Source organism: Macaca thibetana, chromosome 3 (assembly GCF_024542745.1).
Source record: "Macaca thibetana thibetana isolate TM-01 chromosome 3, ASM2454274v1, whole genome shotgun sequence".
Lineage (NCBI taxonomy): Eukaryota > Metazoa > Chordata > Mammalia > Primates > Cercopithecidae > Macaca > Macaca thibetana.
The window spans coordinates 21,761,836-21,778,619 of NC_065580.1; the positions used below are offsets into that span (position 1 = coordinate 21,761,836).

General features: G+C 36.2%; 1 protein-coding gene across 2 annotated transcripts in view; it reads left to right on the top strand.

Annotated features, from left to right (window-relative positions):
• Positions 1–7,730, top strand: part of PTN (pleiotrophin) — a 111,720-nt gene extending 103,990 nt beyond the window's left edge. The window contains exon 5 of one of the 2 annotated variants that reach the window (XM_050782427.1): positions 7,000–7,730. In XM_050782427.1, the coding sequence (XP_050638384.1) occupies positions 7,000–7,055 (56 nt within the window). In that variant the 3' untranslated portion in view covers positions 7,056–7,730. The remainder of the gene's footprint in view (positions 1–6,999) is intronic. The other variant, XM_050782428.1, reaches the window with a different exon arrangement.
• The last annotated feature ends 9,054 nt before the right edge of the window (positions 7,731–16,784 follow it).

Consider the following 16,784-nt stretch of genomic DNA (forward strand, 5'->3'; position numbering starts at 1 on the left):
TGGTATGCTTCCAGCTGTTCCTTTCAGCTGTCTCTCTTGACCTCTGCAATGTGCATTTCTAAATGATTTTAGCTTCTTTTAGCTAAAGTGAATTCTGTCTCTTAGAAGGTGCAAATTTTATATTTCTATTCTAATCAATACTTCCTTTCACTGCTTTAATGACCCAAAGACACTTTATTTAAGTCAGCAGCAAACAGGGGCTGACTCACTTTAGTTAAAATCTGGGCTCCCCTCAATCTGAAATCATTTCATCTCCTAATTTCCTTTTTAGTTTTTCTGTATACACAGCAGGCCATCTGAAAATAAGTAATCAAAGCAAGACCTTTTACTGAGAAAAATGAGATAAGCTTATTTCGGAATTCTCTACTTTCTTACTTCTTGAAAAATATCTCCCCTTAAGGTCTTTGAAAAATCTTTAGATAGATGTCTTTCTCTTAAGGTCCACTTCCAATCTGATTTCTCTGAGATTTTCTTAATGTTGAAAGTGGGGAGTTGATGTTTACTTATACCAACTACATGGCAATTCTATTTCCAAAGGGCCTGTGAAAAGATGGAAAACAGATGATGCATATTGTTTGATTATTTGCTGTTCAAGAGTAACTTTGCTGTGACAGACTCATATAAATTGCTGATAAGAATTTAAATTACTACTTCCTTTCAAAGATTAAATTTCCCAGTACATATCTAGAGTTTTTAAAATGTCCTGCCCTTGGATCCAGTACATCCTTTTATAATAATCTATACTAAGGCAAAATTTAAGCATTCAATGATTTGTGAACAAAATCAGCATTGCATCATTATTTATAATAACAGAGGTCAGAACTATCCAACTGACCTACAAAAGATGAAAGGTTACAAAATACATGGAGTAGGATAATATAAAGGAATATTACTTTGTCACATTTCAAAGTATATGCAATGGTGTGGAAAATAGACACAATTGAATTTTTAGCATAAAATACTCTATCAACTGTCAAAGTATTCCTAAGTAAAGTCATAGAAAGAAAACATAAATAGAACTCATTGTTAAAAGTGCTGTTTCTACATTGTGGAGTTAGAGTAATCTCTCTCTATGTATATGTGTGTGTGTGTGTGTGTGTGTATGTATATATATATATCTGTGTGTGTGTGTGTGTGTTTCTTTGGTTTTTATGAGTCTGTAATACTTTTTAAGTGAGACAAGTAATTAATACTTTGTAAGAAAAATGAAATAACCTCGAGAGGGGGAACCCTCCTTGTCCTTCAGGGTAAATCTACTGTAGGTATACTCTTTCTGTCTAGTAATTAGTAATTAATCCTCCTTCTAGCTGCTCTATTTTTCATAATACATGTCTCTGGATTGTAGTAGTAAATTAGCAACAAGAAAACTAGGTCTCGAAACCATAAAAATGGCTGCCACGTACCCATGATCTTTAATATAAGTATGTACTTTAAAGCACTTTACAATTTTGAAAGACTCTCCCATAAAGCCACCTTGAAAGTGTTATTTGTAATGTCAGCTGTGTGAAGGCAGAGTTTTGTCTTACTCACCTTTATACCCTAGCATCTATAATAGTGGAGATGGAGTGCATATTTGCTGAATCAATATATTAATGTGTTTTGAACATTAGTGGTAAGATGAGATTGCAGAGGACGTAATCTCACATGATACTAACAATGGCCCCCTGAGGAGGATATAGGTTTTATTATCCACAGTTTATAGGAAACAGAGGCAGAATGATTGATTTGCACAAGATCACAGAGCTGGTAAGTGGCAAACATCTATTTGAACCAATTCTCTAGATTAGGACTTAGTTCTTAGATGATTCTAACAAAAACTTCATGATTTTTTCATTGTCTCACTGTACCTAAAGGCCATGGTGTCACTTAATACATTAGCATTTATCAAGATTTTGTTTTCTATTCAGCATGGAAAAAACCACACAGGCTCAGAACTTACTGTAATGTGGCTCATCTTAATTTCTACTCATTTTTCTTACTGTATTTACTGGATTAGCCTATTCTCGTGCTGCTATGAAGAAATACCCAGAACTGGGTAATTTATAAAGAAAAGAGGTTTAATTGCCTCACAGTTCCACATGGCTGGAGAGACCTCAGGAAACATACAATCATGGCGGAAGGCACCTCTTCACAGGGTGGTAGGAAAGAGAATGAGTGCAAGCAGGGGAAACGCCAGACACTTATAAACCCATCAACTCTCATAAGACTCACTCACTATCACAGAACAGCATGGAGGAAACTGCTGCCATGATCCAATTACCTCCACCTGGTCCTGCCCTTGACACATGGGGATTATGGGGACTACAATTCAAGGTGAGATTTGGATGGGGACACAGAGTCAAAACATATCACTGCCTGTCCTCTTTCTTATCAGGAGTTTTTATGCATTGAAAGAATTTCCTTGGGTAAATTCTGAGTTTTCTGGATAGAATATGGTGAACATGGCCCTTTGGATCCTATGATTCATAGCAATATAAGAAGCCGGAATCCTTTCTAGAGTACTTTTTCTTAGGAAAGCCTTAGGACTTTCTGAACACTTTCAAACATATCTTAAAACAATGTATTTACATTTTTAAAAACCCACAAAGTTACAGAAATACAAAAATACACACCTACTATTTTTTTCTCATCTCTGTATCCCAATTATTATGAGTACTAGCCTCTATCAGCTCAAAAACTGGCCAAAGAAAGGATGAAAGTTTGAAAATCCAGGAAGTTAAAATGTACCCAGGACACTGCTGTGAGATTCCAGTGCAGTGATGTCCTGGTAGGAACAGAACAAGTCACTTTTCAGGCAGGTGCCCTTTACTCTTACATGTTGACAATGGCTCATTCTCTGTTTGCATCCATTTCTGCTTTGCAGCCTCAATCCAGGCAGGGACAAGGGACATGTGGCCCTGGGTGTCATTTGATGTGTGGTGTGTGTGTACTTCCTTCTCTTGATTTGGCTCTGTTCAATGTGAACTAAAGTGCCCTACTGTTCACATCAGGGTAGGAATCCTATTGGCTCTCAGAACCTTCTAGAGTAGCCACTATATGACTTCAATAAAAAAGCATTTGACTTTAACTAATTATAGCCCTGCTCCAGGCTAATTTGTGACCCACATCTCATAGTAAACATTTCTCTCACTCTAACCTTGAAAGGCGACTAAACTGGGACAGTTTTACCCACAGAGTTTAATCAGGTCTCTATTCTAAAGACAAAGTGTTAAGAAACCTGGATAAATTTCATATACATGTGTTTGTAAATTTTCTTCTTCCTAAAATATTTGTCTTTAAAGATAGACTGAAATTTGGCCAGATTCTAATTGGATTTACACTCCCTACTTCCCTTGAGAAACACTCTTTTCTACATAGTAATGGGTTGAACTATTTCCCATTCAAGTATTCATTTATCCACTCTGCATGCAGCAAGTATTTCATGAGTGCTTGTTATGTCCCAGGCACAGAATATACAGATGCAAAAATACAGATAGGGTCTCTGTTGTCATAGGAAGGGAAAAACATACTAAATAATTAGAGACAAAATTAATAGTTCAGTTCTAATTTTGGAAAAATCAATGAGAGGCACAATGAGAGTGTCTGTGCATGGAATCTGCTTATCTGAGAGCTCTTGGAGGGCTTCCCTGAGAAAATGAAGCTGAGGCTAAGATTTTAAGGATGACTAAGTACTGACTATGCAAACTGGGGTAGTAGAAGAAGGAACACTCAGGCCAAGAGGAAATAATATGAAAAGGATAAGATGAAAAGAAGCAAAGAAAATTCAAAGAACCTTCATAAGGAAGATGGGTGAGACATATTATCGCCATGTTATGGATCCATTTGTTTTCACTAAAGCTTTACTAATCAGCTTTTATACACAAGACCTTGTGCCATGGGCTGGAGGTACAACAAGAGTAGAAACTGCACCCTCTCACAGCTTGTATTTTGGTGGCAATTACGATACTAGAGTTAGGTGCTCTAACAAGAGCAGGAAAGAGAAACAACTTCTAACTCAGACTGAGAGGTCAGCAAACTAGAAGTGATGTCAATGCTGGTACCTGAAGAATGGGAGGCATTAATGAGACATATGTAGTAGTGGAAGTGTGGGGTTGATGGAATGAAGAGTAAATTTGAAGGCCAGAGACTAGAGAGAGAGAGACAAACAGGAAAGATTTATTTGGGGAACTAAAATAAGCATAAGTATGAAGATGGAAGTAAAGAGGGATGATGTGAATGTTTCAGTTTCTTCATCTACTACATAAGGGAGTTGGACCACATTTTTTCTAGATCATAGATTTTGTGATACTATTTTAAATCCCTCATGTATACTAGGTAAAGATTGAGAGGTTGTTAATAAGTTTTTGAGGACACAGAGATAAGCAGTGACAAAGCTCATTTAGTCTGTCAGTTGAATGCACATAAAAGTCACAAAAAACTGCTTTTGATTAGAAGCAATAATACTGACCTGATTTTTTTTTTCACAAAAATTTGAACACTTTTTTATGTAAGAAACTAAACTGACCTTATTGCAAATATGAATTCTTCCCTCCTTCCACTACTTTTTACTGAAGAGTCTTCATTTTTCTCTTTAGATTGAGCCCAGAGTGGACTCAAGTTCTGCAGGGTGTCCAGGCAGTGCCATGATGACTTGCCACTTGTGTCAGAAAAATAAGTTGATTGACATTGTGCAGATTTAATAAGCAAGTGGTTGATTTCCTGGGATTTAGAAAGTTGTCGTTAATGAATAAAACACCAATGTCAGGCTCAGATAACAGAGAGAGTGTGCTGTTGCCTTTACCAAGAAGAATTTGGTGACAGATTCCTATTCCCAAAGTGTTCTTTGAAATGAGCAACCTTACATTAGCGGATAAAATAGTGTCCTATGTTCAGAATAATTTTAAGTTTTATGAAACTTTTATACAAAAACCTGATTAGTGTGTCATCCGCTCAGACTTATGTATGAAACAGGAACATGTTAGCCAAAATATGGAAATTGTTACTTAGATATCCACTCTGCTGGAGATCTAAAAGATAACAAGTTCCTGAGGGTTTCCCAGGAAGGGACATGAGGAAACTGAGACAGGAAAAACCAGAGTTAGGTCTCAGTTGAAGTCTGACATTGTTCTCTGAAGATACCATCCTAATATACAGCTGTTGCCTAAAATGTTGACCAAAAATTGGGAATTATTACATTTTCAGACACTGAATAATTTTTCAGAAATTACACGGAATATCTCCTTTGACCTAAAAGGTATCTTTCACTTGGAAATTCTGGTTATTACACCTCTCACAGGGTGAAAGGTAGATATTTGAGAAAACGAACAAAACTAGAGAGAGTGAAAGGTTAAATTTCTTTAGTATAGAAGTGGGGCAAACTTAGGAAGACATGAATGAAATGAATACAATTATGGGCAACAATTTAGCCTGGGTTTAGAAACTGCTGACCCAATTGCATATGCTGTACCCTTGAAATTTGAGTAAAGGAAGATTAGAACAATTACATTGAACAGAAATACTACTAGGGAGTAATGGACGTTGGAACCTACTTGAAGAGGTCATGGAGATAGTACACAGAAATGGAAAAGTTTCCAGTTCTACTTAAGTATGAGCTGAGAAACATACAATATTTCTGGTTGGCATCATATCATATCTTCTGTCATCATAAGTCTTACGGTCCTCTTGGACACAGGCTGTATGCTCCAGTGAACAATGACCTAATCCTAGTTGGTCATTGTTTTTGTCCCAGTGACCCTATGTTGCTTAGCACATTCATTGACCTGCTCAATCAATATGTCTTGATGATCATTAGGGATTTTAATTATACAGGGTCATGATTTCTTGTTCTTGCTCTATTATCACACTAATGATAAATGCTATCCTTAATTGACCACATGCTATTGTATCATATTCTGTTCTCAGTAGATTTTATAGAACGAGTTTAATTTGGATATAAACCCTGTGGTTACTATCATATGCTATGATACTTTTCATATGCCTATTGAAAGATGAGTAATCTAAGAAACAAATACATTAATTAACTTTCTCAGTGTCTCACAGTAACTTAATGATGTGGCCAGGATTTAAACTTCAGCAGTCTGACTCCAGAGCTTGTACTTAACCAGTCTATTTCTACCGCTACTATGGACAAAATTGGAAAAGTGGCTCAGAAATATTTAGCAATATCCACTCACTTGCTAGCCCAGTGACTCTGACCATTTTTGTCTTTGGAGCCAAATTAGATGTGTTCTATTCTATATTGCATTATCCTGTTAGGAAAAGAGAAGTGGAAAGATGACTGAATGGAAAAGAATGGAGTCTTTTGATTGAAATCCTGAATGTTTTCCTTTCCTACAGCCTATGTTGACACATTCCATTTGTTTTACCCCAAACTAGGAGTTCCTGTAGGCAAAGCTTCAGAGAGAGTACATTTGGTTTATAGCTGCTTCTTCCTGTATAGATAGGTGGCCAAATATATAAGCAAAGGGCCGACCTGGAGTGGAACCACTTTGGAATTGTTTGCTCAGAAAATATACTACTAAAGAGTCCCACAGAAAGGGAGTGGGGGAAATGAGGTGCCAAGCAGAGCTCTCATAGCTTTCCATTGAGCAGTGACCTGGGTAGTTTACTAAGAGATGTCTGCTGTATTTCTATTTTCTAAGCAGGACCCCAAGTCAATATCTTGCCTATCAAGCAAAGGCAACCAGTAAGATGACAGGCATTTATAGAATTAACACAGAAGCAGGCTATGTTCCTCCTGCCCACTCTCACAGGCACTCTTTTGGCAAAAGCAGACAGACAGACAGACACACACACACACACACACACACACACACGCACGCACACACATAGTTTTTTCTCAATTTACCAAGAAAACTGCCAAGAGCAAGCAACTTGTGTATCAATCTGATTTTTTCATTCCTGGTCAATTATAAGAAATGTGGCTATTTCTTCCCTGTAATTTAATAACTTGACATTTTTCTCTTTTTCTCTTTCTCTCTCTCTTTTTTGTAATCACAGCAGAATCTAAGAAGAAGAAAAAGGAAGGCAAGAAACAGGAGAAGATGCTGGATTAAAAGATGTCACCTGTGGAATATAAAAAGGACATCAGCAAACAGGATCAGTTAACTATTGCATTTATATGTACCGTAGGCTTTTTATTCAAAAATTATCTATAGCTAAGTACACAATAAGCAAAAACAAAAAGAAAAGAAAATTTTTGTAGTAGTGTTTTTTAAATGTATACTATAGTACCACTAGGGGCTTATAATAAAGGACTGTAATCTTATTTAGGAAGTTGACTTATAGTACATGATAAATGATAGACAATTGAGGTAAGTTTTTTGAAGTTATGTGACATTTTACATTAAAATTTTTTTTTTACAGTTTTTGGGCAACAATTTAAATGTTATGACTATGTAAACTACTTCTCTTGTTAGGTAATTTTTTTCACCTAGACTTTTTTCCCAATTGAGAAAAATATATACTAAACAAAATAGCAATAAAACATAATCACTCTATTTGAAGAAACTATCTTGTTTTCTGCCAATAGATTTTTTAAAATGTAGTCAGCACAATGGGGGTGGGGAAGCAGAGCATGCCCTAGTTCAATGTCAACTTTTTTTTTTTTAAAGAAAAGCATTAAAACATAAAATTCTTTCACTTTGGCAGAAGAATTTGTTTTCTTGATGAAATTATTTTTCCATCTGAGGAAAAAAATACTAGGAAAATAAATCAAGGTGATGCTGAAATAAATTTGCTTTTGTGTTCAATAATGTGATTTTTGTAACCCTACTCCTTTAGTCATTTATACTCCCCCAGTCAACTTATTAGCACAGAGAAATTGTCATACAAACTAGCTAAGTCACTCTTGGGCACAAATGTCACACAGTTTTTTTGTACTTTCTATCAGTAATTAATAGGTTACATTGGTACTACTGAATTCAACAAAAGTTTCACAATAGTCTAGGGTTTGGTGGAGCAGGAAAACGCTCTTACAGTGGATATATTTGGGTTCGCACCAGTCCAAATCAGGATCACTGTAATGATGTGCAAAATGGTAGTTTGGGCTTAGTTTCCATAAACCAAAAATCTTCACTTTTTTACATGCCATGAGTGCCAAAGGCAATCTGTATAACTTCCTTATCTGTTGGTCTCTAAGCACAATTTTTAAGTAAACAAGTCTGTTCTCCTATTATTCAGGGAATAATAGAAAATTCTCTGGGATTATCTTTAAAGTGTTTCTCTTGACATACTCTTTAATTCTAAAGTGATAAGACTCAATAAACAAACACCAATCTACCAAGATAATTGCTAAGTCCGTTTTGGGGAAATGATGATTTCAGCCTACCCTGGGCTAACTATAAAATACACAATTACATGCTGGTCTAATGATGCAGCCAAAGGGTCTTAGCAGCTAAACTACTTTTGCCATCTAGCCTATGACTCTACCTGAGCTAGGAATGTTGAGCAGATCCATTTCTTCCTTCTACATCAAAGCCACCTGTCAGTGGGGAATAGAAAAAAAGGATGAACTTCCAGGCATTTTATGGACTGGTGCTTAATAAAAAGAGTGCCTTGTAAAGTGCAAATGATAGAAACACGAATAGTAAATGTAGTCCTTTTATAAGCTGACCTTAATTGGAAAAAGTACTCATGGGGATGGATGGAAGAGAAGAAAGAAAGGCAGTGTCTTCAGTGGATTTTTTGACAGCAAACTTCCAAAAGGATGGGAGGATGGAAGAGCCTATTGCAAATTTTGATAACCTCTCAGCTAATGTTCCTCCTCTAACACATTTAGCCAAAAGCAGCAACCCGTGAATCAGTAATGAGTTAAGGTGAACTAGAACTAAATCTCCCAAGGGAAAAACAGTCCTGTAAATAACTGTGGCATACTCCTTTATTCACAGGGCATGGCAGGAAGCCAAAAGTGAAAGATTTCTCTGCTGTGTCAACTACGATACTTAGCAAGCCCTAGAATAGCTTCCTGATTCTCCCCTAAAGCAAAGATTGGTATGCTAAGCTCCCTTATATAGAGTGTGAAATTCAACATCCCTTAAGTCTCAAGAATTATTCTACCCCAGCCTCAGCTTTAAACATCTTGTTAAGTCACACTGAAGTGTTGAAACATAAATGCAAAAGGACAAGCTCTCCACATCTCTGATTCTCACAAATAGGAAAAAATAGACCGTCATCGGGCCCTTCACAGTGTTCTCCAGCAAGCTCTCTGTTCTGGGCTTTATAAACTTCACCCTAAAGTTCATTAAGCCTTGAAGAAGGGAAGGAAAAATGCAAAGAAGTCATCTGTGTTCCTTTACATGGCCTTAGGGGGAAGACAAACTTTCTGTCCAATAATTGAGAGGGTAAAAAGCAACTTTACCAAGATGCAGGCAAAAACAAATCTTCCCTGATGAGAAAGTGTCCTCATTCAGCTCAGAGTTGGTATCTCTCACACTTGTTCTCTGATAGACTTTCTAATTTATTCAGGATATATGAATGCTGTCACATTCTTCTATATATAGGTTGTGAAGAAGAAGATCTTGGATAGACATTTTGACTTCATATATTCCTGGAATGACGTATTAACATCTTCTTAACTTAGTAGAAGTGGAACTCAACCAGAGTTTAAAGCTCTAAATATTTTTTAAGAGAATTTCTCCTAAATTGGGAAGATGTGGGTATGAAAAAAATTGAATAATTATACTTGACCATGAGAAATCTCATTGAGAAAGAAAAGGCTATAGTTCTTTTCCATTGAGGAGACAGATACTTCTTTAAGAATAAGAGATACAGATCTTTTTTTTTTCTTCTGTAACATCTATTGGCTCCATAATTCTGAAAGTCTTAAATGAATTATTATATAATTTCCTTAAGTGAATAACAGAGGTAAATAGGCTATAGAAAGCAGTGAAAAAGGAAATAGAAAATACTGTCTTTTGCAAATTGAATTATTTTAAAGTAGTTTCCAAATATAAAAATTAGAACTTTATCTACATTGAGTCGTGGGGTTTTCTAACAGAGTGAAGCAAAGGGACTTTCTTTTCATTAACCTTTCCAAAAATAATAAGGCAGATCAATATCCTTGGATGTAGAATATCAAAGCCTTCAAGCTACTTTTTAAACAGTGATAAGAGTCTTGGAATACATTAATATAAGAAGAAAAGGGCATAATGTTATTCTAAGCATCCAGCAAGGAATGCCTGCTTCAAAATTTGCACTCTATTTTTACCAGAAATAAAATATATGGAGCATTTTTAATCAGAGGAAAACATGTCTTACTCTTAGAAATGCACTTGTCCTCTACTGTTTCTGTTCTTCCCAATCCTTTGTTCTTCTAAGCAGAGAAACAGAAGGAAGTAAAAAAGCTTCATCCTGTTGGGGTCACAGGTAAAATAATGTAATTCATAAGCATTCCAGTACTTATTAGAAAAGCAGACCTACTTTAAAAACTATTATTATTTAAAAAGAAAAATAAAGAATTAGCTCCCAATGTTTAATTTTTGTAAAGCCATATTTTTTTAAAAAAATGAAACCATGACAGGCAGAACATTGATGTATTTCTTACACATGTATCTATTACAATGATTGTATTAAGTTACTCATGGGGTTGGCTAAAGAGGTTTATATGTAGATTATCACTTCATATTTTCTTTTGTTCTTTGAAAATGTGCATGGAAGCCATATTATACCTTATTAGAGAATGAAAACATGAAAAATCTTGATCATCCTATCCCTGAACTCCTGGGATAACTTAGAGAACACATAGAGATTGTATCCACACATTCAACTTGCTTTTAGTGGAGATACAGATGTTACATAAGATAAATAATCACAGAGAATAATTTTTTCCCTTTTTTGATTGTTTGATTGTCAGATCCATCAAACATAGGGCAAAACTTCAATTATCTTTGTTTATGAGATTCTTGGATAATTACATGAATGCATCCCTTACTGTGAATAATCAACAGATTGAAATATTTGCAATGAATGACATGAATTTTAGACTTCTAAATCCTAAAAGTTGCATGATTTTAAGGTAGTCATTTTTGCCTGATAATCTTTCTGTTCAAAAAAAAAAGTACCACACTATTTTTTAAAGAACATGAATGTAAATTAAACTGCTTTTGAAGACTTATTCCTGTCACCATGAGTATCAGGTTATTATTTTTTGTTATCATGGCAGTTGTAGTTGTAAATATTTTCTTGTGTGTTCCTCATGGATCATAGGATTGAATGAATACTCCACCAGGATGTAACCTTGAACTCAATTTGAGGGAGTAAAAAACTAGCAACAAGACCCTTCAGAACGAATGTATCTTCTTTTAAATTTTGTCTCTTAATGAAGATGGAATAAAGTATATACTACTCTCTGAGCTATTGGATAGTATCACGTGGTGACTTTTATAAAGAAATATACAATTAAATTTCAGGATTAACGGTGAAACCCCGTCTCTACTAAAAATACAAAAAATTAGCCGGGCGCGGTGGCGGGCGCCTGTAGTCCCAGCTACTCAGGAGGCTGAGGCAGGAGAATGGCGTAAACCCAGGAGGCGGAGCTTGCAGGGAGCCGAGATCGCGCCACTGCACTCCAGCCTGGGCGACAGAGCGGGACTCCATCTCAAAAAAAAAAAAAAAAAAAAAAAAAAAAAAAAAAAAAAAAAAAAAATTCAGGATTAAGCAAACATTTTTTTTTCCTGGCCTTTTAGAAAAAATAATCCTTGCTGTCCTTATCCTTGGACTTGTCAGATATATTCAAGCATTATCTATTATTTCTACATCAGCAACCACTGGTATTATGAGCAATCTCTGACTTTTTCAACCTACATTTTATCTCACTTGTATTTCACATGTTGATTGGATATGAAGGAGCACTACTAAGCATTGATCATTTTGAGAACAAATATAAATGATTAGTTATCATATAAAACTTCTCTAATAGAAAAATGTACCATCATTGTTCATAAATTAGCATTTTTGTTTTAATGCCATACCATTGAAAAATGAACATTTTTTTAATATCATGGAGATAGAAGGTCCATATACAACCTACAACATGGAGAAACTTCCCTACGAAAATTATTTTGTAAGCTGGGCGCGGTGGCTCACGCCTGTAATCCCAGCACTTTGGGAGGCCGAGGCGGGTGGGTCATGAGGTCAGGAGATCAAGACCATCCTGGCTAACTGGGTGAAACCCTGTCTCTACTAAAAATACGAAAAATTAGCTCGGCATGGTGGAGGGCGCCTGTAGTCCCAGCTACTCCGGAGACTGAGGCAGGAGAACAGCGTGAACCTGGGAGGCAGAGCTTGCAGTGAGCTGAGATGGTGCCACTGCACTCCAGCCTGGGCGACAGAGCGCGACTGCGTCTCAAAAAAAAGAAGAGAAAATTATTTTGTAATAATACACCCTATTTTGAAAATAAAGCTAGATCCATTATATAAGGCTAGATGCATTATAATATTATAGCATTGTAAAGTAAGATAAAGTTAAAAATACTAAAGGGCCTGACTAGTCCTTGTGTTTAATTATTTCAGCGATATACTCAAATATTCAATGAATTACAATTATCTTCATAATGTGATGTTAGGCACTCTGGGAAGAAAACAACTAAAATTTAGAATTCCTAGCTCCCAAACTAATTTATATGTAGATCCTGAATATACAAAGATTTGTTTTTAATTAAAAGAAAGAGTTTGTAATGTAAAATAGTAGAAATATAAAATAATAGAAATGATTAAGATTGGGCAAGACCCATGAATTTCAAAGAAACACTGGGCTGGAGTAATTAGAAAATTCATAAAGAACTCAGGGTTGATATTTCCCTTGAAGGGTGGACTGGATTTGGTGGAGGATAAAAGGGGCATTTTTAAGAGTAAAGATATGAAAAAGGTGCAGTTATACATGTTAGCAGCATACAACATTTATTTAGTATAGCTAAGCTGATTTACTTAAAGTTTAAGGTAGTTTCTTTACAACATTTTCTACCATCATGTAAAATTGAATTTAGCATTGACAGGCAGCATCCCTACAACATTTACACATGCGTACACATAGACACATGCACACACACACACACACACACGCACGTAATGAAATAATGAAATACAAGTTTCGGAAAATAATATTTCTCAATACTATGTTCTATGTACACTGACATTTTTCTTCTCTTGTATTTCATTTTCTTAAAGTTGGTTACAATCCATTAAATTTAATTTATGATCTACATATGGATCAAAACCTATACTTGAGTTGTTTTTTCTACAGACACTTGATACTTAGTCAGACTTTGTCTCCCATGCAAGAATTAGTGTAGATACTGATTTCAGGACATCTTTCCTTTAGGGAAAGAAATATACTGGTGCAACCTCTGCCCATTGGAAGGACTTTTCTTTTCCACTCCTTCACAGAATCATCCCTAATGAGACCAAGTTCTGTGGGCAAGAGCCTAGAGTTTTTCTTTCCTTGTCCATTGGACAGAAGGAATCCCCAAAGGGGCCATTGAAGTGAGAGAGAGGAGAACAGCAGTCCCACACAAATTGATCATTCCTCTTACTAAACCTTTTAAGTCTGCTTGTGACCAGATATAAATATGTTATTTATTTCTTCTAGTGGATGAGTGTTGCTAGATATACACTAAATATGGCCAGAGAGCTCATAATATGCCAAAATCATGCTGGCCAAGTCAGATCACATGGTTATCTGATGTCCTGTGGATAGTAATTCAGTTTCTAGACTTAAAAGCAATCTGGAGATATTCATCAAAAAGAGAATAGTTATTAGAGAGGTGGTGTTAAATGCCTTCCATCTGCCCATACAGGTCCACTCTGCACCATCTACATTCTGCTCCATGTCCCCTGACCCAGGTGAATTTCATCAAGGGCCCCCTTGCCCTCTCCTTCCAGTTGGCTCTAGCAAATGAAGAGTATCACAAGGGAACAGAAGAAAGGAGGGAAGAGAGCTTTGGTTCTATAGCTATATCTCTTGATTAAGTTCTTGGTACCTATCAGGAACAGTCTCTCTTCTCCCCTCCCCTCCCCTCCCCTTTCCTCCCCTTCCCTTCCCTTCCCTTCTTTTCCCTTCCACCCCCCCCCCCACCATGATTGTGTTCTCTGGTATCTTCTCTCTCCTTATACTTCTTTGTGCACAGAAGAAGTATATAGCACTCCTGGTTATTAAGAAGCAAATAGCCCTTTGATTAAACTCTTTATTTGAGCATGCCATCTATTACCTGCTAGGACTGTGACTGACATAGGAGTGTGATTTACTTTGAAACTCTAAAATATTCTGCTAATTATATTTTTTGGGGGTCTTTCTGGTAAAAGTGAAGCATCGTGCCTACCAAGGAAAAGAAATCCTTCCTCACGTGGTGTGCTTTTAAGATCAGTAAGTCCACATCAACTCAGAATTAATTGCCCCCTCCTGACCTGATTAGCAGAGTTTCTCCACTTCCTGCTAGGATAAAAGAGCTTATTTTGTTGGAAACTTCAGTTGAACTTCTAGCATTCTAGATTTCAAGCTTTCCAGAATCATTGGATCTGCCAGATCACACAAGACAAATGGAAAATCTGCTTTTACCAACTGTAGTGCCTGCTTCTGATTTGGGACTCATTCAAATGTGTAGCTTTTCAGATACAGGTAAATAGGGCAATTAAGACTCCAAATACTGCATATGCTCCTTCAAAAATCCAAGGGGGGCTATGAGATAATGTACTTCCTTTCCATTGTTAGGGTTTGTAAAGTCCATAATTTGTTCTTCATTTTGAAGGGAATATCTTCACATATCCCTGCTCATTGTACCCAGGAAAATTTACTATGGTGACTGGTATTGTGAGTAATAACATGAATTTTGAATGTACAAATGAAACTTTTCCATTTAAAGGAACTGAATTGCAGGAAGATACTTCCTTAACACCCAATCCTACAAACTTTATATTACATCTGAGTATAATATCAGATATACTCCTAGATTTACCTTTTGGTTAGCAGGGGGATGAAGATCCTCATGACAGTTGAGGAAGATTAGATGAGGAAGATGCATAATCATAAATTAGCATACTTCAAATATGCTCTTTGAAAAGGGTAGCCATAAGTATATGAGAAAATACCTACTAGCAAAATATTTAGAATTTGTAAAAAGGTTTCAGTTTTCATCTAGGGGAAGAAAACATCAAAGATCTATAACAGAATCATAATGCTTGTCCTGGAGAGCAAATTACTATGACTCTTCACTTTGGGCATTTTACTTTTGCCATTACTAAAAAAAGAAACGTTAAAACCCGCAATTGCTTTTGCACCAACCAAATAAATATGAAGTTCTGTTGACTATTGTGAAGCAGTCTTCATTTGTAACAAGCTTCTTTATTTTTGCAAGATTTAACTCCTGCCATTTGCACATTATCTTACCAGTCCATCTAGAATATTTATTCTTTCCAACTTAAGTCATATCAGCATGTTGCTGTAAATGCTGTAAAACTTTTTAATATCTGGAGGTACATTGAGGAAGCCAATGAATTAGATTGTGACATGGAGTCAAAACACTGGTGTTTTCTGTGTCTAGGGTAAAAGTGAAGTACCATGCCCACCAAGCAAAAGAAATCCTTCCTCATGTGGTGTGCTTTTAAGATTAGCAAGCCCACATCAACTCAGAAATTAATTGCCCCTTCCTGGCCTGATTAGCAGAGTTTCTCCACTTCCAGCTAGCATGAAATAACTTATTTTGATGGAAACTTCAGTTGAATTTCTAGCATTCTAGATTTCAAGCTTTCCAGACCAAAAGAGAATAACCAATAATGGAAATTCTTTCTGATTCATTTAGAGAATCATCACTCTATTGTCTCATAGCAGAGATGAAGGGAGAGATTCTGAGGTGTACTCAAGAGAAAGAATGGGCAAGATGTGAATAATTGCTCTTACCTAGCATGCCTGAACTCTTTGACTGCCTTCTCTTTATAATAAGGTTAAATCTCTCTGGCCATCCAAGGCATTTTTTTGTTTAGCAATATTTGGGTTTGGTTTTCATTAACTGAATGAGGTAACTTGACTAGAGGAAATTGAATTTAGACTTTCTGGTGAATTCATCCTTATCAAGAAATTATAACATATCCCAAATAATATTCTATCTTCTTAGAAATTTAATTCTCCAAAGTCTACTTGAACAAATACAATTCTATATTAATTGTATAGACTATGGTGATTAATTCATGAAAAATCTCTTTGGGTATATTTCCTTTTCCAAATTCTGATTATGCATTTCACCCCATAGACTACTATTACTAGTTTAAATTCATTAACTAATCCATGCTTTCCTTTAGTTAACATGTTTATTAAATGCTTAACACTTCATAGGTTCTGGGAATGCAACAAAGAACAAAATCAACAAAAATCCGTGTTCATGGAGTTTACATTTCTGTGGGGGACACAGAAGGGAGTAGAGCTTTATTTATCTACTGCTGCATAACAAACCAGCTAATGGTTTAAAACAACAATCATCTTATTACTCCCTGATTCTCCCAGTGGTTTGACCAGACTTCTTGGGGTGGTTCTTTTGCTTTATGAAATGTCAGCTTGAGGGGCTGGGATGTATCCATCACATGTCTAACTTCTTCGTGGAAATAGTTGAAAATTGGACTCAGGTGGGATGCTGAATGGCTAGGTCTCTTTCTTTCTCCATGTAGTCTCAAGGCTTCACTCTTCCCACAAGGCATCAATCTCTGTCTCCATGGTCTGTCTGTCAGGGTAACCAACCATTTTATGTGGCAGCATAGAACTCTCCAAATCACACAACTGGAAGCCACCAAACCTTCTTCAG